The sequence below is a fragment of the Botryllus schlosseri genome, chromosome 5 (assembly GCF_051294905.1).
Source record: "Botryllus schlosseri isolate E-star chromosome 5, Bs_hap1, whole genome shotgun sequence".
Taxonomy (NCBI): Eukaryota; Metazoa; Chordata; class Ascidiacea; order Stolidobranchia; family Styelidae; genus Botryllus; species Botryllus schlosseri.
The window spans coordinates 498,927-523,789 of record NC_137240.1 but is presented as its reverse complement, the minus strand read 5'-3'; the positions used below and the strand labels follow the sequence as shown (position 1 = coordinate 523,789).

Genomic DNA, 24,863 nt, shown 5'->3' with positions numbered 1-24,863 from the left:
TACATATAGTATATTTTGCTGTGATGTTGTGTGATTGATTGCGGGTCAAGCTCACTGCAGAGAGTCACTACATGTTCGAGCAAACTTTTGTGACAAAGCAAGCAAGATTTTGGTCATTGTCAAGGTGCATGCTCGTCTAGTGTTCTATTTTTTATGTGGCCATCGCCATGCATAGAGTCACCCGCAGTTGAAATGAAATAAATTTCAACTAAAAATGTTATAATGAAGGGAAAATTGTCATATATGAAAAAGGTTCACAGTGCAGAACCTATCAAGGTTCGCGAACCTATAAATTTCCGAGGTTCACACACAGAACGCGAACGTGAACCTCACGTTCACACCATCCCTGTAGCTTATAGTTATAATGACTCGATTCAGGATATTCCAATGCCGATAATACGTAGTGGTATAATCGACAGCTGCAACACCAATGGGTTGCGACTTCGAGTCCGACCGAGGCTGGCTCCAGAATTCCTACCTAAGTGTTGCAGGTTTAGGCTCCTCTTCGACATGTCAATCGTGTAAGCCAGGGGTGGCCAAACTGCGTCCGTAGAAGGAAATTTGTGCGGCCGTGGACACGTGCTTCAATTTGTATGTGTTGGCGGCCGTCGACATGCAATTTGAATCAACGAATTGACTTGAGAGAATCAAAGCCCCACATTACAGAATCGAGCAGCAGAGGAAAATGATGCTCCCCGCATAGAAATACCAACTCGGAATGGTCTACTCTTCACTATACCGATAATACTGACGGGAGGTCAGGTAATAACAGCATGCAACAAAGTGACTAATAACAATTGGCTCACCCGAAAATGCATCATCATTTAATTATTAAGCTACTTGCCCTAAATTTTTGGAAACACCGTCTCCATCATCTCTACCGTTGAATCTGATCACATGGGTTGAGAAAGGATCAATGTTTGATAGTAATGTCAAACTACTAACTAATATTAATTACGAAATTCATTAGTAAATCTGATTTTTTTTCTATATCTGAACAGGAACATCCCCGTAACATGACCAGTAGGAATCTTCAAAATTGACTTTTTTTTTTCTCAAATTGTACTGGCTACTTACTGATAAAATTGTTAGGTTACCTAATCAAGCCCACACACCAAATTTGGTTCAATTCCAGCCATTAGCCGCATTGCTACAGGAGAACAAAGTTTCTATTTATTATATGAAAATAAATTACCAAAAATTTCAAAATTTTCTGTTCACCCCATGAAAGTGTTAGGTTGTCTATAGAAACGATGTTCACCAAATTTGGCTCAATTTCAACAAATGGAAGCGGAGTTATTGCCGTCGGAAAATTTGGATTATCAATAAAATAATATTTACGGCGACCAATTCTTTAATTATTTATTATTTAATTATTTATTACTATTTTATTCAAATCCAAATTTTTCGACGGCAACAAGTCCGTTTCCACTGGTTGGAATTGAGCCAAATCTAGTCAACATCGTTTCTATAGACAGTCTAACGCTTTCATGGAGTGAACAGAAAATTTTGAAATTTTTGTTAATTTATTTTTATGTATAATAAACAGGAACTTTCTTCTCTTGTAGCAATGCGGCTACTGACTGGAATTGAATCAAATTTGGTGTGTAGGCTTGATTAGGTAACCTAACAATTTTATCAAGTAGCCAGTACAATTTGAGAAAAAATCATTTTTGAAGACCCCTAATGACCAGTAGCGATTTCGGTGCATATAGCAAGCCTATATGATTAAATAGATTAGTCCGGAGTTTACCAGAAATGGACATAGACACTATAACATGGCTTCCAGCGACGTGATAATGTACCCGCGAACTTTAATGGGCGTATCCTAATTGATATCCGCTAATAGTAAATCATAACGTTCAGAAGATGTGTGTCAAGGCTCGAGTTATTAAAAGATATGAGAAAGGACTGACTTGAAACCTGAAATCACTGTCACATACAAAACAGATTCCACTATAATTACTTGGATATTTTGATTTGCGAATATAGTTCGTCGTCACCTGTTGGTCTTTTGCACCCCGGTCAATAATGGCGTAAGAAGAAATGAAAAGCAGTCAATGATGGAGTACGTATTGGATAGAAGACATAATAATAACGCTCAAAATCGCGTCGCGGGCCACAATAAACAAAAACAACCCCTTTGGAATCGTGTGCGTCTCACAATTTTCTTTTTCGTACGTTTAGGCAAATCCAATATATTTTGACTTCTGCGACAAACCTGATGGGAGGTCAAGTAATAACAACATGCAACAAAGTGATTATTTAACAATGCTGTGCCCACCCGATGCATCATTATATTAATCAGGGGAGATAGTGTAGTGGTTACGATAAGCGCCCAGCACGCAGGCGAACCGCGTTCGATTCCCGTCGGAGGTTTATCTGGGCTCCTCTTCCCCTGCCGTTGCCGTTCTTACGGCGACAAAAAAGCCCAGAAAAAGACCCGACGAAAGAAAGCACTCACAAAGAATGAAAAGATCTAGTAGAAAGGGCCGCGGCTTCAAAGAGATCAACATCGAAAAAAAAAAGAACTGTGACATCGGGCACTCTAGGCCGAGGTGGATGTTAGAGTAAATGATCGCTACTGATGCGTGTCGTTCTACATCCTCCTATCTGTTCATGACATCGCATTGTGTCTTATCGCATTGTACATTGTGTGTGACTTGTTCAGATAAAAATATAACCCAACCATGTTATGTTATGTTAATCAGTTGCGCTAAATTTTTCGTAAATCGATCACTGGATGGAGAAACGGTAAATGTATGTATATTAATATACAAATATTATTGACGAAATTCATATATAAATGGCCGACATATACGTCAATTATTTGCGGGGTACGTCGTATGAGTAATCCAGATTTAAAATAAAGTCATTGTAGTCGCTGTTGCGACCATTAAATTCATTCTCCAAACCTTCTTCGTTGCCATCAGACTGTCCAAACTACTGGATTTTCAAAAAGCGCAACAATATAACAAGAACTGTTCCCTTTTCAAAACCCTCAACTAGAACTAGAACTATAACGGCCTTTAAAAATCCGCAACTAACTAAAAGACGTTAGGTATTGTTATAAATCCTACTTTGTGCCAGCGTGCCAACTTTTTGCGGGCGTACCTGTAATATAGTTCAATGTAACATAGCATAACATTGTTGGGTTATATTTTTCATCTGAACAGTCACACACAATGTACAATGCGATAAGACACAATGCGATGTCATGAACAGATAGGAGGGTGTCGAACGACACGCATCAGTAGCGATCCTTTACTCTAACATCCACGTCGGCCTAGAGTGCCCGATGTCACAGTTCTTTTCGATGTTGATCTTCTTTTGAAGCCACGGTCCTTTCTACTAGTTCTTTCCATTGCCTCCAACGGGAATCGAACCCGGTCCGATTGGTGGGCGCTTATCGTAACCACTACAAACACTATCTCTGTATTTTGAAATTGTTTCAGTAAAAACCCCACAACAGTCCTCTCGCCCTCCAGCCCGTTCTGTCGATCGCGTGACCGGAGCGTCGGGAGCACACATCTAATAATTAAGGTAATCACAATCACAGTACCTACGTCCGGTCGTGTATTTTCATCGCGAATCTGACACTAGAATGTATAAAGACTTCGACGTTTATTCAATTCAACATAGGCCTAATAATGTAAATAATATGATCAGTTATAAATAATTTGCGTCTGTGGCCAATTTTCTGGTCTTCCTGTCAAGAATCGCGTAGTTTGTAGCGAGATAGTCGAAGTAGTTGAATAGCCGGGTAATGAATTTTATGACTTCAAAATTGGTGTCGTCTGGTCGAAATCGAAAACAATCGCCGATGTCTGTTTTCCGAGCGTCGGCCTCCTCTTGCAAGTGGTTTGTACCAGATAAGGCCGTGAGTTATCCCATGCAGTCTGGAGTCATGACTTGTCCACGTCATGCGCAATAACTCGAGTACAGGTCAAGTATACCAAGATTGATTCAGGTCGAGTCGAGTCACCAAAAATCCTGACTCGAGCCATTACAACCCTAGTTTCGGCCCCCGAACCCCGGCCCCCGGTATCGTCAGCAATGTCGGCATTGGCGACATTGACAAATTGAAGACACCCTTTGAAAAATACGAATTTCCTGCCAAAATGATATTTATTTTCAGAATCAGTATAAAATCAGTGGAGATACATCTACCGAATAATGAAAAGTCGAATTAACCGATAAAGGTGTCGTTTAAGGTATAAAGCATGGGAAGCGGACTGAAAACCACGACTTTTTTTAATGTCGGTCAACCCCACTGAGCTATATAAACTCTCATCCGTGTGTTGTGTTGAGTGCTTTGGCAATCGGTATACTTCTGCGAGGCATCAGTAAGTATCTTGATGATCCGTTCCATCAATACATCAACATTTCAGCTTGTCGGTAAGTTTATATATTTCATATTCTTTCGGGTACGCAAAGTTATGATCAGGGTTGCCATACCCATGGATCCAAAAATAAGGACAGTTGAAAAATTATATTAGAATTAAAAATGAATTTTTGTACATAGCCTACACATTTTTGTACGGCATATCACATTCCATACTTTGCGCCAGAAATAATAATATGTTCCAGCAACTCCTCGTTATTAGAAAGTGCTTCATGGATCTCACGACAGCTCAGGTCTAGGTTTACCTTTAATTGTAACTCGGATTTTAATTCAATTCAATTTATTGCTAAACATTTCATCATTTCACCACCACATACAATGAAAGATATGAAGGTGTCGAAACCACTTGGAGCAGTCTCGAAAATCAGACACCCACCTGGACTGGCCGTTGTAGAATAGGAGGAATGCACAGTGCACACTGAATGAAAAGTAAAATAATATAATATAAGAGGACAGTTGACAAAAAAAGGTGACATGTGTCGTGCTATACGATCACTCACTGCTCTAACTATCTCACCAGTTAGAAGCCAAATCATGTAGTGTGTATTCCACGGGAGTTCCTTTCATTTATGAAATCTCGACGCAACAGCAAAATTTTAAAATAATTTGAAACACAGATACCAGCGGAAAACGATCCGAGTTGTTGAGAATAAGACAAAATAAGGACGCAAGTCGAAAATAAGGAAATTTCTTAGAAATAAGGACAGTTGAGTTTTCTAAGACCTGACCCCTCAAAATAAGGACAGATGTTATAAATAAGGACGGTATGGCAACCCTGGTTATTATGATGACTTTGCTAGCTTTGCATTCGGTCGGGCAAACGTTTCCATCGTCGTCGCTATAGTTCAGTGATTTTGATTCTGTGGTCGTCGGTCACTTTGCGTCCTCTGCACGATTGCTGTCTGGCAGTTGCCGAGGATATAATGCGAGTCTCACGGATCATGGTCTTTTTCGATCATACCATTTCATTGCACTTTGTGACAATGATGTGAGTTGATCATAGATATGTCATTTCAACTAACGTGCTTAGCTTTGTACTGCATGTTTCGTATAATGCGATGCGACCAGTCGAGGTATGCGAGCTTTCCATTCACACAGTGAAAAACTGAAAAATAGTACCGAAGCTATAATTTTCGTTGCTAAATCAACTCTTAGTGGCCAGGAGCGTATTATTTCAGTACTTTTAAGAATAATGTCTCACAGATTCATATCATTTTATCCAGTCCTCTTATGGTAATGAGATGAGACATGAAGTCACGTCACCGTCACGCTATACAAATTATATGCTGATGCTGACCGATGAAATATCTGCAAAATGCGGCTGACACTACTGGTACTGAAGACATGGTATATCTTATGATACCAGGCCTTGATTTCACAATGATTACTTTAGTCAACAAAATGGAAAAGAAATTTGGCAGAACATCTAGGAGACGTTTCTCGGTTTTTAAAGATTCCTAAATATTAATATCACATAAATTTTGCCAGATTGACTCTAGTCCAGAAGATACGTATACCCCTTATAAGCCCAAATCACTGTATTAACCCCCTAAAGATTTCACTTGGTAGGACTAGGAAGTAAATCGTATAGCTTTTTCTACTTTTACACTGCGTATAAATAGAGAATTGACTATGAAAAAAACCATGTCGTCCTCGGTTATCCGATCAATATTAACATGACCTGATGCGAGATCTTTGTTTGTCCAAAAATCTGTGTGTTATCTGTCAAAAATGAGTATAATATTGTAGATTGATTTTACTTTATGATTCATTCCATTCCATAGGCTACCATGTTATCGTATGCAAGATAGGAAATATGGTAGGTCGAATCGATTCAACTACCGTACAATAGCAATTCGAGCTATTCTTTGTGAAAATATGATTTTTTCTGTGCACTTTCTGTTGATAACCTATACCTCCTCGTCAGAATTTTGCTGATATGTATAACATCTTAACTAAGTATTACTTGATACACACAAACGCAAAGATTCTTTTGCTATGGCTCGGAGTGTTGGGACTATCGGCCTTGCCAAACCTGGCTACTTTTCCTGCGCAATATTTTGGACAAAAAGGGAATTTTGTGAACCGCTATCTCGCAAAATGGAGCTGGGGATGGACTTTGAGTTTTTTAACCCCTTACATGATTTTAACCAGCTACGTTTACTCTGAAAGCTTGAAGCGCGGAATCTTTGCAGTGTTCGTACGGTTGATGATTTGTACAGGATTTTGGTATTTCTGGACTGTGTGTATCTTCCACACTGTTCAAAACAATTTTGGAATGTGTTACGATTCGTTAAGAAATCCTGCTTTGAATATTACCGACCGATCGACATGCCTTGGAAAAAAATATCAGTGGACAGGATGGGATATCTCCGGCCATGCATTCATACTCTGCTATACATCGTTGATGATAACCTCGGAGCTGCGCATCGCGCAGAAATGGAGGAATATTACAACAGAAGCCGCGAGACATCTCATGAATCAAACAAAGTTGCTGGAAAGAGTGAAATCGCGACAAAAACGAACGCGGAAAGCCGTCGAAATCTTATTCTGCGCCAACTGCGCGTTGGAATTATTGTGGATGTTTTCGTTGGTCAATACCTGTCTGTATTTCCACACTTTTATGAGTAAAGCTTTCGGGACTCTGTTTGCAATCATAAGTTGGATCGCTACATATGACGGCTTATTTAATAATTCAGTATTTCCAATTTACCCGGGTTATGGCCCGATACGTGGAATAATTTGCGATGATAACAAGAAAAGTGTCAAAAAGAACTGTTGACAATTCATCAAATTTCAGTATCGTACCAAAACTAAGGGTTGGGTAGAATCGATTACCTGAGTGATTCGATCCTGAATCGAGTTTTAGTCTTCGAATCAATTTCTCGACAATATAATTGATGTGGACCACAGAAAATATAATGCCAGTTCTATATCATTACAATATATGTGGTATTTTCCATAATACCAATTTCATTGCATTTTGTAATTTGGTAAATTATAACTGTTAGTGACAAGGAGCGTATCATTTCATCTCTCGCTACTTGGACTCGAATGATTAGAATTAATACTCGTGTCAGATTCAAGTACTCAAATCATTGTGCCCAACCCGAGCTGCTATTTATAAATTATTGCTGCTAAAGTAGTGATTAGGTGACTAATATTGAAGCCGCTCTAGGAAGAATGAATTTTGTTTTCAACAGATTTGATAATAACCCTAAGCTCCAAACGTGATCTCAGGATGGGTGCCGCGATGGAAGGGTTTGGCCGAAATTTGGCTGAGGAACCCATCAATAAACCAGAGATGTATGAAAAGTATCGCGATAGTTTCAATGAAGGAAGAGAAGTGAGAGGTAGGATTTATCCCAGAACTAGAACCAGTTACTTTTTATATCTCACAACTAGAACAAGAACTACTCGTTTTTTAAAAATCCGCCACTAAAACTACTCGAAATCCCAGTAGTTAATGGACCAACTAGATGGGTGTTTAGTACAAGTCTGAATTCAATCATTCTTCATATATTCTTTAGAGATGAAAGTAACGACAGAAGAGATGGACCTAGCAATGCTGCCTCGTGACCGCCGCGATTACTGCGCCCATCATTTCATGGCCTACAGGAAGTGCATCCGAGAGAATTTTCCGCGATACGGCCCTTGCCTCGGCATCATGCATGACTACTCTCACTGCACTATAGAAGAGTTAGTATTCCTTCATGTCAGGCTACTGTGTGAAACAAGTCAAGCTTGCTGTGTGTACACTTTTTCTTTCAAATTGTACTGGCTACTAGATAAAAGTGTTAGATTACCTAAAAAAGACACTGCACACCAAATTTTGGCACAATTCCAACCAATTGTGGCATTGCTATAAGAGAAAAAGTTTTTGATTTATTTAATAAAAATAAAATATAACTTTTTTCAAATTTTATTGGCTACCCCATGAAATTGTTACATTGTCTAAAAAAAAACGATGCACAACAAATTTGACTCGATTCGAGCCAGAAGTAACTAAGTTATTGGTTTTCAAATTGAGATTTCAAATCATAGGCAGAACTATAATAAATAATTAAAGAATTTGCTACCTTAAATACTATTCTATTCAAATCCAAATTTTTCAACTACAATAACTCCACTTCTACTGGTTGGAATCGAGCCAAATTTGGTGAGCATCGTTTCTGTAGACAACCTAACAATTTCATGGGGTGAACAGAAGATTTTGAATTTTTATTTTTGTATACGGTAATACTTGAATAGCTTCTTGGAGGTGTGGAACTGCAATATACAGTTGAATAGTATATTCATATTGAAATGAACCCGAATATTAATATCCGGCAATAGATAAATAACTTTCTTCTCTTGTAGCAATGCTGGTACTCGTTGGAATTGAACCAAATTTGGTGTGTAGCCTTTAATTAGGTAACTTAACAATATTATCAAGTAGCCAGTACAATTTGAAAAAAAAATTATTTTTGAACACCACTACTGTGCAGACAATAGCCCTGGGAGGGGAGGCCACTGGGATATTTCGGAAAAACCCAGATCTGGGCGCTAAATAGACCCAGATCCTATATTTCGCTCAAATTTCTATGTAGTAGCTGTGAAAGTGGAAACTGACAGTCATTAATTACTGTCATACAGTCATAGAATTAAGTTGTAGCCCTTGATATTAAGATTCCCACAGTTCATGCGATAAATTTGGCTCGCAAATCCCCCCAAACCTGTTGTTTTCCTCTCGGCGCATTGCTATAAAACAATAGGTGCGCGATGCCAGTACTCAAAACAATGCCATTCTCCATCTCTGTGGAAGATTCTATGACTATATTCGAATGTGCTGATGAACATTGAAGAACTAACTTGTTGGGAGTGTCAACTGTCTCTAGATTTCAAGGATAGAAACCCAGATCTGGCCTGTCTGCATTAGTCATTCTCATGCTTGTTTAGATGAACTGTGATTTGATACGAAGTGAACTTGATTTTTGTTGTATTTTTTTCCAGTCCGAAATTTTTTGTTAATTCAGTCATTCTAATTTTAATCTATTTTGGATAAACTGAAAATTTTTCTAGTCTGGATAAGGTACAGCAGGCATTAAAAGATGATATGTCCACTCAAATTTGCGTGCATAGCTTTGTACTACATACTGTGATGACCAATTGAGATTTACATCTTTCTCAAGTGGAAGATAGTATCGGGACTATTATTGACTAGTGGCAAGGGGAGTACAATTTCTTCTCTCACTCCTCTTATCATTGAATTTGATTTCAAAATATCGTGCCCAACCCTGGTCACGATATAGATATAGCCTACTGTAGCGCTGATTAAAACACTTGTATCTATTTCAGTGAATTGCATCGAATGAAAGAATATGAGAGAGTCCGAAGGCTGATGAGACGCGACCGACAACAGGCAACAGAAACCGCTTGACATGTTTTATTTTTTTTCACTCAATTTCGAAATATAGGATTTAAACACTTTCTTTCATGCAAATTCGCGTCCAAACAAACAGCGCTAGAAACAAATTCAGACAGTTATTATGATTTTGCGTGCATGGGGCACTCTGGGGGTATATCGCCTTGGCTTGTCATTTGTGACTTCACAGTGTGGGTTCGCGGTTCCGTCTCTTGCGGAATACCGGAATGGACGACTTTCGTTGTTTTCTCGATCATTGAACTTTGAGCTCCAAAATTGGTTAAGCGCATGTACCACGCTTTTGATCTGTCCCAGACAGCAGTGAAAGAGTCAATTGCGGGTCGGACGTCCTGAAAAAGGTGTAGACATTAGGATTTCGACTCCAGTCATTTTTAATTCACCACCAAACAGTGTTGGGATCAAATCACTACCTTCGAGTCACGAGTCATTGCACATTTTGACTCGAGTCAAGTCAAGTGTCAAGTCACATTTCAAGTCAAGTTGCCTTTTCAAAGTATGAGGTATACTACGTCATGACATTTTGCTAGCTGTCTGAAATACAGATTGAGTGGTCATTGATTTTGAACCGATGAACGAATATAGAGTTAAATATACATGCAAGAAGGCGGTGTGTCGCTCACATATGATTAGCATAGCGTCAGTTTGTAGTCACCAGCCAAAATAGAGAATGAGAAACGAATTGAGTAGATGCAAATTTACAAATTGATATGATACAATTCGAGCCCGCGCTAGCGGTTGAGGACGATATAAACTATATTCGATTTCAATAAAACAAGAAGTTTGGAGGTAAGAACGGAGAACAGAAATGTACATTTTGCTATAAAATTACTTAACTATACTACTCTACGAAAACGTAAGCTGTAAGCTTCGATCACTTCGCTTGCGATCAATATATTTGTGAGAGAACAACGGAGGCTCAGTAAAACGCATAGATCATTGAATGATTGGTCGCTCTCACAGGTTACAACAGCGTTTTACGAACAATCCGAACAAATGCAAGATACAGTGATTTTTATCGAAACCGATTATACTTGATACGTGAATTTTGATTAGAGTCACGAGTCAATCCACATTTTTGATGCGCCAAGTCAAGCCATTTTAGCAAAGTGACTCGAGTCAAGTCAAGTCATACAAAAAAGGTGACTCGAGTCATCCCAACACTGCCACCAAGACAAGCCTAAGTCCAAGTCATAGTGTATACCGTTCAGTATAGAGTTGCAGTCAGGTTCAACTCGTTTCTGTGAAACTCTGAGCTATACCGCAGGACACAAATTCATGATATAGTCATTTTTTCTCACTCCAAACACGTTTACTCAAATAGATAAACAACAGTTCCGGGGCAGACCTTCACAAATTACGGTACATGTACGGAAGATTGGAGGTGTATGAAGGAAAAGGACAAGTTCAACTCACAAGGATAGTAAATTGAAAGCTTTCAGGATCAACGGCTCCCCCGTCGTAGTAATCGATGATGTATCGAACCTCTTTTCCGCACCGATCAACGACCCAATCGTGACGGTCGAATGGAAGCTCGTAACTAAACAAAGTCGAATAAAAAATCTCGATTAACATTAGAACAATACGGAGCTCAGCCACAGGTGGTCAAGTACTATAGAACTACTTTTCAGAGCGTTCAATTAAGTTGACCCTTCTCGCAATACTTGCTCAAATAGTGACGTATTTACGCTTCTGCCAATCGACACGGTGGAATCACAGTAGCCATTACGTCCAGTTTTCAAATTTTTAAATCCATTTTTCAAACTTTGCAAAATTTTCACTTTTATGTGCCGCAGATTGGCCATGCCTGTGTTTATCACATTGTTTCAAAGTTAATCATGGCCACAGTATTGAAACTTCAATGCCCGTCAATAAATTAACTCTTAGTGGGAAGGAGCTTACTTTTAACGTACCGTATTGAAACAATCATCTCTAACTACTCGAATCATTAGAATTAATATTCCATTCAGATTGAGGTACGCGAATCATTTCACAGCCATACTACTGACAACCTCGGTGCTTACCCCATCCAGTTTCTTATCCTCGCTCTGGGTGAAAAATCTTTCGCCTTCCCCCCGAATTTGACGAGTTTGGGCCCGCATGGACATTCTCTGAATGAATCGTTTCAGTCAAGACCAAGTCGAAATGGGACATCACCAGTTTTTTAAAATAAGATTTAGAAGGAAAGGTACGTTTTTCACATTTGATCAGAATTAGAATGATAGCTACAGTTTTTTTTTATCCAAATTAGATTACAATTAGAATTGTAGCTTGATTTATTTTTCAAATTAGATTAGAATGATGGCTACACAGATTTCACAAATTGAAATTATAACCATTTTTTTCATCCTAATTAGATTACAATTAGAATGATACCGTAGCTACAGTTTTCTTTAAATTAGATTAGATTTAGAATCATAGCTTGATTTAATTTTCAAATTAGATTAGGATAGCTACACAATTTTTCCATATTAAATTAGAATTATAACAATATTTTTTATCCAAATTAGATTACAATTAGAATGATAGCGGAACAGTTTTTTTCCAGATTTAATTTGAATGATAGCTAGTTTTCTCTAAATTAGATTAGATTTAGAATTATAGCTCGATTTATTTCATAAATTTGATAAGAACTACACAATTTTCCAAACTAAATTAGAATTATAACTCTTTTTTATCAAAATTAGATTCCAATTTGAATTATAGATTTATTCATTTTCCAAATTAGATTAGAATGATAGCTACACAGATTTTACAAATTAAATTAGAATTATAACTATATTTTTATCTTAATTAGATCACAATTAGAATGATAGCGAGCCAGTTTTTCCAGATTCAATTAGAATGATAGCTACAGTTTCTTCTAAATTAGATTAGAATTAGAATTACTGAATTTGCAAAAGATACAACAAAAATGAAGTTCACTTCGTATCCAATCATAGCTCATTGCCAGTAGCACATGGGTGGCAAATGTCTGTCTGTACAGCAAGCTTGGCTCGTTTCGCATGATACACTTCTCCTGTAGCATTTTCAGGAAAACCAGTAATTCGATGAAATTGAGAGCATAAAACATTTCATAAGTCAGATTAAAATTTATTTACCGGCATTTCGTTCTAATTAGTGTAATTCCACAACTAGAATTATCTAGTTGACCAACTCTGCTCACTTGGCGTGGAAAGCCTCCCATTTCAAGACCTCCCTCCAAGCTTGCTCGTTATTTGCGTTGTGTATCGAGACGATATTTTCCAAATCACTCGGACACGGCTCGTCGTCTTTCCAACGCCAACCTTTTCGAAGCATCGCGTTCCAGAACATCTGCTCGGAAGGATACACCCATCGTTCCCCTGTAGTGTAACCAAAGACGGTTAATAACAAAAGTAATTCTACTTTTACCAAGTACTCAGAAGGCTTTGCCTTGGAGCAGAGTTGGACTACTAGAAAATTCTCAGTTTTATAAATTAGATTATAATTAGAATGATAGCTTGTTTTTTTATAAATCATATTGAAATGAGACTTACAGCTACAGTTTTTTTCAAATTAGATTAGAATTAGAATGATAGCTAAACCTTTTTTTCTAAATTAGATTAGAATTACAGAATTCGCAAAAACTTGCAAATCTAATCAAGTGTAGTTCATATGTATCAATACATAGACCATTCTCATAAGCGCGAGTTATCCTGCAGCATTTTCAGGCAAACCAGAAATTAGGTTAGAATCAAAAGGATAGTTTAGAAGCATTTCACAGATTAGATTAGAAACAAATTTTTACGATTGACAGTGTCCCCAACTATCTTACTTGAGTAGCATCAATGTTCTACTAAGTATAATAATGAGATAGTTTCCGGAAGGGCTAAGACAGTAGCTGACAGGCCCTACTGAAGTAAAATAATGAAATATTCTTCAAAAAGCAGAGATACTGGCCGTCATTGATGTTAATCAATATATTATCGACAATCAACATTTTGCAATAATCACGTAGATACGCTACTACTTGTAATTGAGTAGTAAATTCATGGCATTATTTCCACTTCTACTCCTGTAGCACCGCTCACTACTCTGACCAGCTCTGGATGCAACAAGTTGGGGAAATTTCATCACAAAATATAAATAGCAGACATACCTTCAGCGGCATTTCCTTTAGGAATTGTTGAAACTACCCGTTCTGTCGAAAGCTGAAAAGGTTGATCAGGGGAAGGCCTCTGATTGGGGGGTGGCATCTGAAATTTGGTGAAATGTTCAATCAAAATGATAATGCTTCCTACAGATTTTCAAAATTAGATGAAAATGATAGCTAGCTACAGTTTTTCCTAAATAGATTAGAACTAGCCTATAGTTATAGTTTCTTTGAAATTGTATTAGATTTTAGAACTATAGATAAGCAGTCTCTTCCAATTTAGATTAGAATAATCGATTTTGCAAAAACTTTGAAATTGAATTGCATCCGAGAGAATTTTCCGCGATACGGCCCTTGCCTCGGCATCATGCATGACTACTCTCACTGCACTATAGAAGAGTTAGTATTCTTTCATGTCAGGCTACTGTGTGAAACAAGTCAAGCTTGCTGTGTGTACACTTTTTCTTTCAAATTGTACTGGCTACTAGATAAAAGTGTTAGATTACCTAAAAAAGACACTGCACACCAAATTTTGGCACAATTCCAACCAATTGTGGCATTGCTATAAGAGAAAAAGTTTTTAATTTATTTAATAAAAATGAAATATAACTTTTTTCAAATTTTATTGGCTACCCCATGAAATTGTTACATTGTCTAAAAAAACGATGCACAACAAATTTGACTCGATTCGAGCCAGAAGTAACGAAGTTATTGGTGTTCAAAATTTGAGATTTCAAATCATAGGCAGAACTCTAATAAATAATTAAAGAATTTGCTACCGTAAATACTATTTTATTCAAATCCAAATTTTTCAACTACAATAACTCCACTCCTACTGGTTGAAATCGAGCCAAATTTGGTGAGCATCGTTTCTATAGACAACCTAACAATTTCATGGGGTGAACAGAAGATTTTGAAATTTTATTTATTTATTTTTGTATACGGTAATACTTGAATAGCTTCTTGGAGGTACAGAACTTAAATATACAATTGAATAGTATATTCATATTGAAATGAACCCGAATATTAATATCCGGCAATAGATAAATAACTTTCTTCTCTTGTAGCAATGCTGGTACTCGTTGGAATTGAACCAAATTTGGTGTGTAGCCTTTAATTAGGTAACTTAACAATATTATCAAGTAGCCAGTACAATTTGAAAAAAAAATTATTTTTGAACACCACTACTGTGCAGACAATAGCCCTGGGAGGGGAGGCCACTGGGATATTTCGGAAAAACCCAGATCTGGGCGCTAAATAGACCCAGATCCTATATTTCGCTCAAATTTCTATGTAGTAGCTGTGAAAGTGGAAACTGACAGTCATTAATTACTGTCATACAGTCATAGAATTAAGTTGTAGCCCTTGATATTAAGATTCCCACAGTTCATGCGATAAATTTGGCTCGCAAATCCCCCCAAACCTGTTGTTTTCCTCTCGGCGCATTGCTATAAAACAATAGGTGCGCGATGCCAGTACTCAAAACAATGCCATTCTCCATCTCTGTGGAAGATTCTATGACTATATTCGAATGTGCTAATGAACATTGAAGAACTAACTTGTTGGGAGTGTCAACTGTCTCTAGATTTCAAGGATAGAAACCCAGATCTGGCCTGTCTGCATTAGTCATTCTCATGCTTGTTTAGATGAACTGTGATTTGATACGAAGTGAACTTGATTTTTGTTGTATTTTTTTCCAGTCCGAAATTTTTTGTTAATTCAGTCATTCTAATTTTAATCTATTTTGGATAAACTGAAAATTTTTCTAGTCTGGATAAGATACAGCAGGCATTAAAAGATGATATGTCCACTCAAATTTGCGTGCATAGCTTTGTACTACATACTGTGATGACTAATTGAGATTTACATCTTTCCCAAGTGGAAGATAGTATCGGGACTATTATTGACTAGTGGCAAGGGGAGTACAATTTCTTCTCTCACTCCTCTTATCATTGAATATGATCTCAAAATATCGTGCCCAACCCTGGTCACGATATAGATATAGCCTACTGTAGCGCTGATTAAAACACTTGTGTCTATTTCAGTGAATTGCATCGAATGAAAGAATATGAGAGAGTCCGAAGGCTGATGAGACGCGACCGACAACAGGCAACAGAAACCGCTTGACATGTTTTATTTTTTTTCACTCAATTTCGAAATATAGGATTTAAACACTTTCTTTCATGCAAATTCGCGTCCAAACAAACAGCGCTAGACAGTTATTATGATTTTGCGTGCATGGGGCACTCTGGGGGTATATCGCCTTGGCTTGTCATTTGTGACTTCACAGTGTGGGTTCGCGGTTCCGTCTCTTGCGGAATACCGGAATGGACGACTTTCGTTGTTTTCTCGATCATTGAACTTTGAGCTCCGAAATTGGTTAAGCGCATGTACCACGCTTTTGATCTGTCCCAGACAGCAGTGAAAGAGTCAATTGCGGGTCGGACGTCCTGAAAAAGGTAGACATTAGGATTTCGACTCCAGTCATTTTTAATTCACCACCAAACAGTGTTGGGATCAAATCACTACCTTTGAGTCACGAGTCATTGCACATTTTGACTCGAGTCAAGTCAAGTGTCAAGTCAAGTTGCCTTTTCAAAGTATGAGGTATACTACGTCATGACATTTTGCTAGCTGTCTGAAATACAGATTGAGTGGTCATTGATTTTGAACCGATGAACAAATATAGAGTTAAATATACATGCAAGAAGGCGGTGTGTCGCTCACATATGATTAGCATACCAGTCAAAATAGAGAATGAGAAACGAATTGAGTAAATGCAATACGTTACCCATTTACAAATTGATATACAATTCGAGCCCGCGCTAACGGTTGAGGACGATATAAACTATAATCGAATTCAATTTCAATAAAGCATGAAGTTTGGAGGTAAGAACGGAGAACAGAAATATACATTTTGCTATAAAATTACTTAACTATACTACTCTACGAAAACGTAAGCTTCGATCACTTCGCTTGCGATCAATATATTTGTGAGAGAGGCTCAGTAAAACGCATGATCATTGAATGATTGGTCGCTCTCACAGGTTACAACATCGTTTTACGAACAATCCGAACAAATGCAAGATACAGTGATTTTTATCGAAACCGATTATACTTGATGACTTGAAATTGCCTCGTGAATTTTGATTAGAGTCACGAGTCAATCCACATTTTTGATGCGCCAAGTCAAGTCATTTTAGCAAAGTGACTCGAGTCAAGTCATACGAAAAAGGTGACTCGAGTCATCCCAACACTGCCACCAAGACAAGCCTAAGTCCAAGTCATAGTGTATACCGTTCAGTATAGAGTTGCAGTCAGGTTCAACTCGTTTCTGTGAAACTCTGAGCGATACCGCAGGACACAAATTCATGATATAGTCATTTTTTCTCACTCCAAACACGTTTACTCAAATAGATGAACAACAGTTCCGGGGCAGACCTTCACAAATTACGGTACATGTATGGCAGATTGGAGGTGTATGAAGGAAAAGGACAAGTTCAACTCACAAGGATAGTAAATTGAAAGCTTTCAGGATCGACGGCTCCCCCGTCGTAGTAATCGATGATGTATCGAACCTCTTTTCCGCACCGATCAACGACCCAATCGTGACGGTCGAATGGAAGCTCGTAACTAAACAAAGTCGAATAAAAAATCTCGATTAACATTAGAACAATACAGAGCTCAGCCACAGGTGGTCAAGTACTATAGAACTACTTTTCAGAGCGTTCAATTAAGTTGACCCTTCTCGCAATACTTGCTCAAATAGTGACGTATTTACGCTACTTACGCTTCTGCCAATCGACACGGTGGAATCACAGTAGCCATTACGTCCAGTTTTCAAATTTTTAAATCCGTTTTTCAAACTTTGCAAAATTTTCACTTTTATGTGCTGCAGATTGGCCATGCCTGTGTTTATCACATTGTTTCAAAGTTAATCATGGCCACAGTATTGAAACTTCAATGCCCGTTCATAAATTAACTCTTAGTGGGAAGGAGCTTACTTTTAACGTACCGTATTGAAACAATCATCTCTAACTACTCGAATCATTAGAATTAATATTCCATTCAGATTCAGGCACTCGAATCATTTCACAGCCATACTATTGACAACCTCGGTGCTTACCCCATCCAGTTTCTTATCCTCGCTCTGGGTGAAAAATCTTTCGCCTTCCCCCCGAATTTGACGAGTTTGGGCCCGCATGGACATTCTCTGAATGAATCGTTTCAGTCAAGACCAAGTCGAAATGGAACATCACCAGTTTTTTAAAATAAGATTTAGAAGGAAAGGTACGTTTTTCACATTTGATCAGAATTAGAATGATAGCTACAGTTTTTTTTTATCCAAATTAGATTACAATTAGAATTGTAGCTTGATTTATTTTCCAAATTAGATTAGAATGATGGCTACACAGATTTCACAAATTGAAATTATAACCATTTTTTTAATCCTAATTAGATTACAATTAGAATGATACCGTAGCTACAGTTTTCTTTAAATTAGATTAGCTTTAGAATCATAGCTTGATTTAATTTTCAAATTAGATTAGGATAGCTACACAATTTTTCCATATTAAATTAGAATTATAACAATATTTTTTATCCAAATTAGATTACAATTAGAATGATAGCGAAACAGTTTTTTTCCAGATTCAATTTGAATGATAGCTAGTTTTCTCTAAATTAGATTAGATTTAGAATTATAGCTCGATTTATTTCATAAATTTGATAAGAAGGATAACTACACAATTTTCCAAACTAAATTAGAATTATAACTCTTTTTTATCAAAATTAGATTCCAATCATAGTTCATTGTCAGAAGCACATGGGTGGCAAATGTCTGTCTGTACAGCAAGCTTGGCTCGTTTCGCATTCATGATACACTTCCCCTGTAGCATTTTAAGGAAAACCAGTAATTAGATGAAATTGAGAGCATAAAACATTTCATAAGTCAGATTAAAATTTAATTACCGGCATTTTGTTCTAATTATTGTAATTCGACAACTAGAATTATCTAGTTGACCAACTCTGCTCACTTGGCGTGGAAAGCCTCCCATTTCAAGACCTCCCTCCAAGCTTGCTCGTTATTTGCGTTGTGTATAGAGACGATATTTTCCAAATCACTCGGACACGGCTCGTCGTCTTTCCAACGCCAACCTTTTCGAAGCATCGCATTCCAGAACATCTGCTCGGAAGGATACACCCATCGTTCCCCTGTAGTGTAACCAAAGACGGTTAATAACAAAAGTAATTCTACTTTTACCATGTACTCAGAGGGCTGGAGGAGGACAGGAGCAGAGTTGGACTACTAGAAAAATCTCAGTTTTATAAATTAGATTATAATTAGAATGATAGCTTGTTTTTTTATAAATCATATTGAAATGATACTTACAGCTACAGTTTTTTTTAAATTAGTTTAGAATTAGAATGATAGCTAAACCTTTTTTACTAAATTAGATTAGAATTACAGAATTCGCAAAAACTTGGAAATCTAATCAAGTGTAGTTCATGTGTATCAAAACATAGATCATTCTCATAAGTGCGAGTTATCCTGCAGTATTTTCAGGCAAACCAGAAATTAGATTAGAATCAAAATGATAGTTTAGAAGCATTTCACAGATTAGAGTAGAAAGAAATTTTGGCGATTGAAAGTGTCCCCAACTATCTTACTTGAGTAGCATCAATGTTCTACTAAGTAGAATAATGAGATAGTTTCTGGAAGGGCCAAGACAGTAGCTGACAGGCCCTACTGAAGTAAAATATTGAAATATTCTTTAAAAAGCGGAGATACTGGCCGTCATTGATGTTAATCAATATATTATCGAAAATTGAAACATTTTGCAATAATCTCGGTCACGGAGATAGGCTACTACTTGTAATTGAGTAGTAAGTTCATGGCATTATTTCTAACTTCTACCCCTGTAGCAACGTTCACTAAGCTTTGACCAGCTCTGGATGCAACAAGTTGGGGAAATTTCCAACCAAAATATAAATAGCAGACATACCTTCAGCGGCATTTCCTTTAGGAATTGTTGAAACTACCCGTTCTGTCGAAAGCTGAAAAGGTTGATCGGGGGAAGGCCTCTGATTGGGGGGTGGCATCTGAAATTTGGTGAAATGTTCAATCAAAATGATAATGCTTCCAACAGATTTTCAAAATTAGATGAAAATGATAGCTAGCTACAGTTTTTCCTAAATAGATTAGAACTAGCCTATAGTTATAGTTTCTTTGAAATTGTATTAGATTTTAGAACTATAGATAAGCAGTCTCTTCCAATTTAGATTAGAATAATCGATTTTGCAAAAACTTTGAAATTGAATTAAATTATACTTCCAGCGAAAATCATATTCAGTTCATATCATATAAGATTAAAATTGAAATGGGAGTATAAAAACATTTCACAAATTAAATTATCGGCCTTTCGCTAGAACTGGACATGGGCAACTACATAGTTGTCCAAGTCAGATTACCAAAGCACACTTACCATGTTTGTTGGATCAATATCAGACGCTTGTTTTCCTTCATGCATTGGGCATTCACTGGGCGGGTTTGCATTGTTCTGCTGAATTTGACAGTCCGTTGGTAGCTGTTTAGGCGGAGCTTGTCCCTCTGCCTGTTTGGACTCACCCCCTCCCATTTTATGTCTATCGATTTACCTTCAGAAATTCTAAATTGCGACATAAAAGTGAAATGAAACATTAAGTCTTAATCCGGAGTTGCAAGCAACAGGTCATAACATCGACAGCAAGTCAGCGCAATCTCAAGTCGCAAGTGCAGGCTTGTAACCAAGTCACAAGTAGATCTTACTTTTATAGTTTTGACTCGAGTCAAGTTTGAGTCCAAGTCAGGGTGCAAAGGGTCAAGTCTGAGTCAGACTGTTTATTACTGTTCAGTCTTGAGTTTAACTTATTTTTTACATCTTTGCTCTGGTGAAATGAGTCCATCGGATTTATAATATACTCAAATGTCTCTCTTCACCAGAGAAGTACTTCTATTCTGTCAAAGTACTCAAGTAGATTTTGCCTACTTGCACTACTTCTTCTAGTGGTTATGATCCTAGACTATTTCTACTTTACATTTTTCAGTGTATTATCCAAAACTAGTCCTAAAATACTTGCTCATTAACTGACTTGGAAATGGCTACAACTTCTACTTTTATTAGAGTGTGAATTTAGTTTTACTTGAGTGCTAATTAGACTACTTTGACCACTTCAACTCTTAAGAGGCTTATTAAAACAGATATAAGACGGTTTCTAGCCCGATTTATTTCAAGTCGTACCGTATGACTTGGTCGAGTCACGCGCAACGACTCGAGTACAAGTCGACTCAATATACACAAAGTGGCTCACAATCGGGTCATTTTCCATATTTTAGAAAATGACTCGAGTCATTACAACTCTGCATAGATGATTTCAAGAATCACGGTTTCTTATTCATACAATTCCGCTATCACGATACACAAAGTGACTCGGGTCGAGTCAAATCATTTTTCATATTTCATAAAATGACTCGAGTCATGAAAAAACTGCAACTCAAGTCGAGTCATTACCAGTTAAAACCCTGCATTAATGTTTTCATGAATCACGTTTTTTCTTAGAATTCATCTTTTCCATGTCTGAGATTAAACTTTGATATTTGTTGATTTTTTCGGCAAGTTCCTGCCGTTCTCGATTTTCCGCTTTTTTTCTCTTCCACAATTCCATAGGATTCATGGCTTTTGACAATTCCTCGATCGTACTTTTATCGTGAACAACGCGCTCCGGAATCCCGCAAAACTTGGAAACGGACTTATTTCGAAATAAAAACATCATGGAAACCGTGAAGGTATTACTAACTATCCAAAAAGCAAACATCGCAGACGGTTGGAAGATAAGATACGGTAAGGAAATAATAGGAATCCATTTCAAGAAGTTACGAAAATTTTCCTGTGATGCAACTGCCCCCATTTCTGCTTCTGCGCCACCGTAACGTATAATCATAGACATTGACAAGCATGAGCATATCGGTAAAATATAGTAAGGATCTGCGATCGATAGATTTTGAAACCATAAAGCTCCACCGGTGGTTAGACTTGGTAATTTGGCTAGACATATTTGACGGATTCCATAAAACATGGAACAAAAAGCTATCGCATTTGGTGCGTTGATTAATAATGGCTTTATGGGATTAATTTTGTGTGTACGCATAAAATCCATGTACTCCATAGTAGCTTTTTTGTACAATATTTTGTTTCCAGACTGAGACGCGTCTGCGATGTTCTTTTGTAGTTTTGCGGTCTGCGGGAATAGATTATAAGTCCGTGCGCTGAATCTTCGAATATATATCAAGCACGGTAGCGTCAAGCAGCGAAGACAGACTGTTAAAATTGCAATTGCAGGTATCCATTCCATGTCCATATTCGTTGTTAAATAATTCAAGATATCTTGGAATAGTTTGTGAGGTAATATCCCGCCTCCAAGTCCGTAATCTGCAAACTGCATCACAACATCAGTGTCTGAAGACACACTCTCAATCATAGTCTCCTGGGTTGGATTTTCAAGAATGACTTCATCTGTATTTTCAAGAAAGGCTTCATCACCATCAAAACTGTATGTTTTTTCAGAAACCACAGATTGTTCTTTCGATTTCCAAGCATCAAACAATCCATTTCGACTTGGATACGTCCCAAAGTAGGCCCGGTGCACATTTTGCGGCAAATTTGGATTGCAAGTCCGATTCTTAACAAGGGATTTGCTACCAAAATTTGCATTCATCGATGCAAAGCATGATGGCACATTTGCAACTCTTGAATGTGATTTCTTCCAATTCACAAAACATTTTGTAGATCTTGAGCCACACCGAAACATTGCACTCGTCACTAGTAGGCTATACTGGTTGGTTCGTAATCTGAATCAAAGAAACATTCAATTTCACAGATTTGTTCAAATCCAAACAAAGATATCAGTATATGGTGGCTTCAGGCATCTCAAGTACCGTATCAGGAAATACATATAGCCAGAGGTGGTCAAAGTAGTCACCGTCGCTACTCAAGTAGAAGTAACGCCGGAATTTCTACTCAAGTAGAAGTAGGAGTGGTGGTTCACAAGTAAGTAAGTAGGTATTCTACGCTTATTTTTGCCTGCAAAACTGAAAACTCTCAAGTAAAAGTAGAAGTAGTCTAAAATCATAACTACTTAAAAAGTAGTTTGAGTAGGCAAAATCTACTTCACGTACTTCAAAACGTAGAAGTACTTCGTTACTGACCACCTCTGCATATAGCATATCGTTGGCATTGCCCGGATGGCAGGACCAGGGTGAGTGTTTGAATACAGTGATATATACAACTATATATTCCTGGTATGATTAAAAGACCACTTCAAGTCTTTTCTATGCCATCTTTTTATTATCAGTATATATTATCAGTAACTGTATCATTTCAAAACACCACAAGACTGCGATGGTGTCAAAACGAATTCATTCGAATTGGAGTAGTCTTTGAAATCACACACCGACCTGGGCCTATAGGACTCGTAAATAAGAGGCATGCACACGAGAAAGTGGAAATAACTAAGGGATAACATAAAAGAACAATATATCGCATTCTTGTGGTGTTTTGATATGAAAATTTCAATAAGGACTCTTGACCTTATAATAATGGAACAGCAGTTGCATTGAATTTATAGCACATTTCTGGCAGCTGGATTTCCGGACCACGACCTAACATCGACCTCGTTCTCCGCCACATACCACCTCGTTTTGTCGCTTGCGTTGCGTCTTATATTCTTTGCATTACTTTTCATTCAGTGTCTGTGCATTCCTCTTATTTACTTCGCCTAGGCTTAAATGTGGGTGTCTGATCTTAAAGGCTACTCCAAGTTGTTTCGACACCTTCCTATCTTTTCATTGTATCGCAGTCTTGTGATGTTTTTGAAACGATGAAAATATTAATAAACCTGATTGATTGCTGATGCGTTGGGCTTCTGCCTTAGTAAGGCAATCAATTATAATAAGTTGCCGGCGTTCTGTATTCTATTAAGGCCCTATAATTAACTTTAACTGCGTGTTGTAGTAGTCTCGTCCTAGCAACATTACTGAATCCGGAGCCAAGGGTACAGAGCTATTCGTTATGCGTTCTAAAGCAAACATTCGATATGCGTACACATTTGCCGGTATCGATAGCGTGAGCGACATGGTGTTTTGTTTCCGTGCATTAAAGCGTAGAAGGTCATTGGTGCTATCTTCTTGGAATTGTGCACAAAGGATGCAAAGGCTGCAACGGACCATTTTAAAGAATTTGAACCAACGGGTCGCTGAGGGGATTTCAAATAGAGGCAGAATTCCTTAATTAGGAATCTTTTCAGACTACAATTCATTTACCTCAAATTATCGCGTGGTGGGCGATATAAGGAGGTGAGATATCAGTCACTCGTGCTTCAAAATGTGCTCTTCTACAATGAGGTTTCGACTAACGTCTTCTTGTACTGTTCCCTAGCTAAAGGTATGGGTTCTTCTTTAATGCGGGTGCTTCATAGGCACTTTTATCCTAAAGTCCGAACAATCAACATGTCGCCGAGCATGTCCACATTCAAATCAAAATCCAAGCAATTTCTACTACTAGTGAGCCGTCGTGATTACCAGACCACAATCTGGCATATCGACCTCGCCTACTGACATATATGCACCATTCATTTTCGCCGCTTCCCTTTGTTATCTTTTCTTAAATTCAGTGTGCATGCTGTTGGCCAAGGCGGGTGTCTGATTAAAATACCACGCCAAGTGGTTTCGGCATCCTGTCTTTCCAAGATATTGCATTCGCACCGGAATCAATATCCACTGTAATTAGGGCGTTGTATATTTTTGTCCTTGAGCGTTCAAGCTGGAGACTACACTGCAAACGAAGGTTTATTTTCATGTCTGCCATATTGCGGGTTGACAAACTCTT

The 24,863-nt window shown here is 37.7% G+C and overlaps 4 protein-coding genes and 1 long non-coding RNA gene across 7 annotated transcripts; 3 read left to right on the top strand and 2 right to left on the bottom strand.

The window, feature by feature from the left end:
- Window positions 1-5,344: 5,344 nt before the first annotated feature.
- LOC145438515 (acyl-coenzyme A diphosphatase FITM2-like) lies at window positions 5,345-7,609 on the top strand. Its single transcript, XM_080315850.1, has one exon. The coding sequence runs from the start codon at window positions 6,345-6,347 to the stop codon at window positions 7,185-7,187; it is 843 nt and encodes a 280-aa protein (XP_080171976.1). The 5' UTR covers window positions 5,345-6,344; the 3' UTR covers window positions 7,188-7,609.
- An 11-nt stretch (window positions 7,610-7,620) lies between these two features.
- Window positions 7,621-9,887, top strand: LOC145438518 (NADH dehydrogenase [ubiquinone] 1 beta subcomplex subunit 7-like). The gene is made up of 3 exons (XM_080315852.1): window positions 7,621-7,758; window positions 7,936-8,104; window positions 9,743-9,887. The coding sequence occupies exons 1-3, from the start codon at window positions 7,647-7,649 to the stop codon at window positions 9,822-9,824; spliced, it is 363 nt and encodes a 120-aa protein (XP_080171978.1). The 5' UTR covers window positions 7,621-7,646; the 3' UTR covers window positions 9,825-9,887.
- On the bottom strand, window positions 9,817-20,592 carry LOC145438514 (holocytochrome c-type synthase-like). Of its 3 annotated transcripts, XM_080315849.1 has the most exons (7): window positions 20,427-20,592; window positions 13,948-14,044; window positions 12,994-13,171; window positions 11,852-11,938; window positions 11,244-11,367; window positions 9,923-10,159; window positions 9,817-9,890 (listed from the first exon to the last, which is right to left on the bottom strand). In XM_080315849.1, the coding sequence occupies exons 1-6, from the start codon at window positions 20,577-20,579 to the stop codon at window positions 9,932-9,934; spliced, it is 867 nt and encodes a 288-aa protein (XP_080171975.1). In that variant the 5' UTR covers window positions 20,580-20,592; the 3' UTR covers window positions 9,817-9,890; window positions 9,923-9,931. The 3 variants fall into 3 exon arrangements, with proteins under 3 accessions (XP_080171975.1, XP_080171974.1, XP_080171973.1); XM_080315848.1 differs by having other exon boundaries at window positions 9,817-10,159; XM_080315847.1 differs by lacking the exons at window positions 9,817-9,890; window positions 9,923-10,159; window positions 11,244-11,367; ... (1 more) ...; window positions 12,994-13,171; window positions 13,948-14,044 and adding exons at window positions 16,061-16,391; window positions 17,451-17,574; window positions 18,068-18,154; window positions 18,978-19,155; window positions 19,947-20,043.
- Window positions 14,248-16,131, top strand: LOC145438519 (uncharacterized). The gene is made up of 2 exons (XR_013914952.1): window positions 14,248-14,340; window positions 15,987-16,131. It is a non-coding gene; the product is annotated as an uncharacterized LOC145438519 (long non-coding RNA).
- A 15-nt stretch (window positions 20,593-20,607) lies between the features above and the next one.
- LOC145438512 (mitochondrial inner membrane protein OXA1L-like) lies at window positions 20,608-24,760 on the bottom strand. The gene has a single exon (XM_080315845.1). The coding sequence runs from the start codon at window positions 22,786-22,788 to the stop codon at window positions 21,517-21,519; it is 1,272 nt and encodes a 423-aa protein (XP_080171971.1). The 5' UTR covers window positions 22,789-24,760; the 3' UTR covers window positions 20,608-21,516.
- Between the last annotated feature and the right edge of the window lie 103 nt (window positions 24,761-24,863).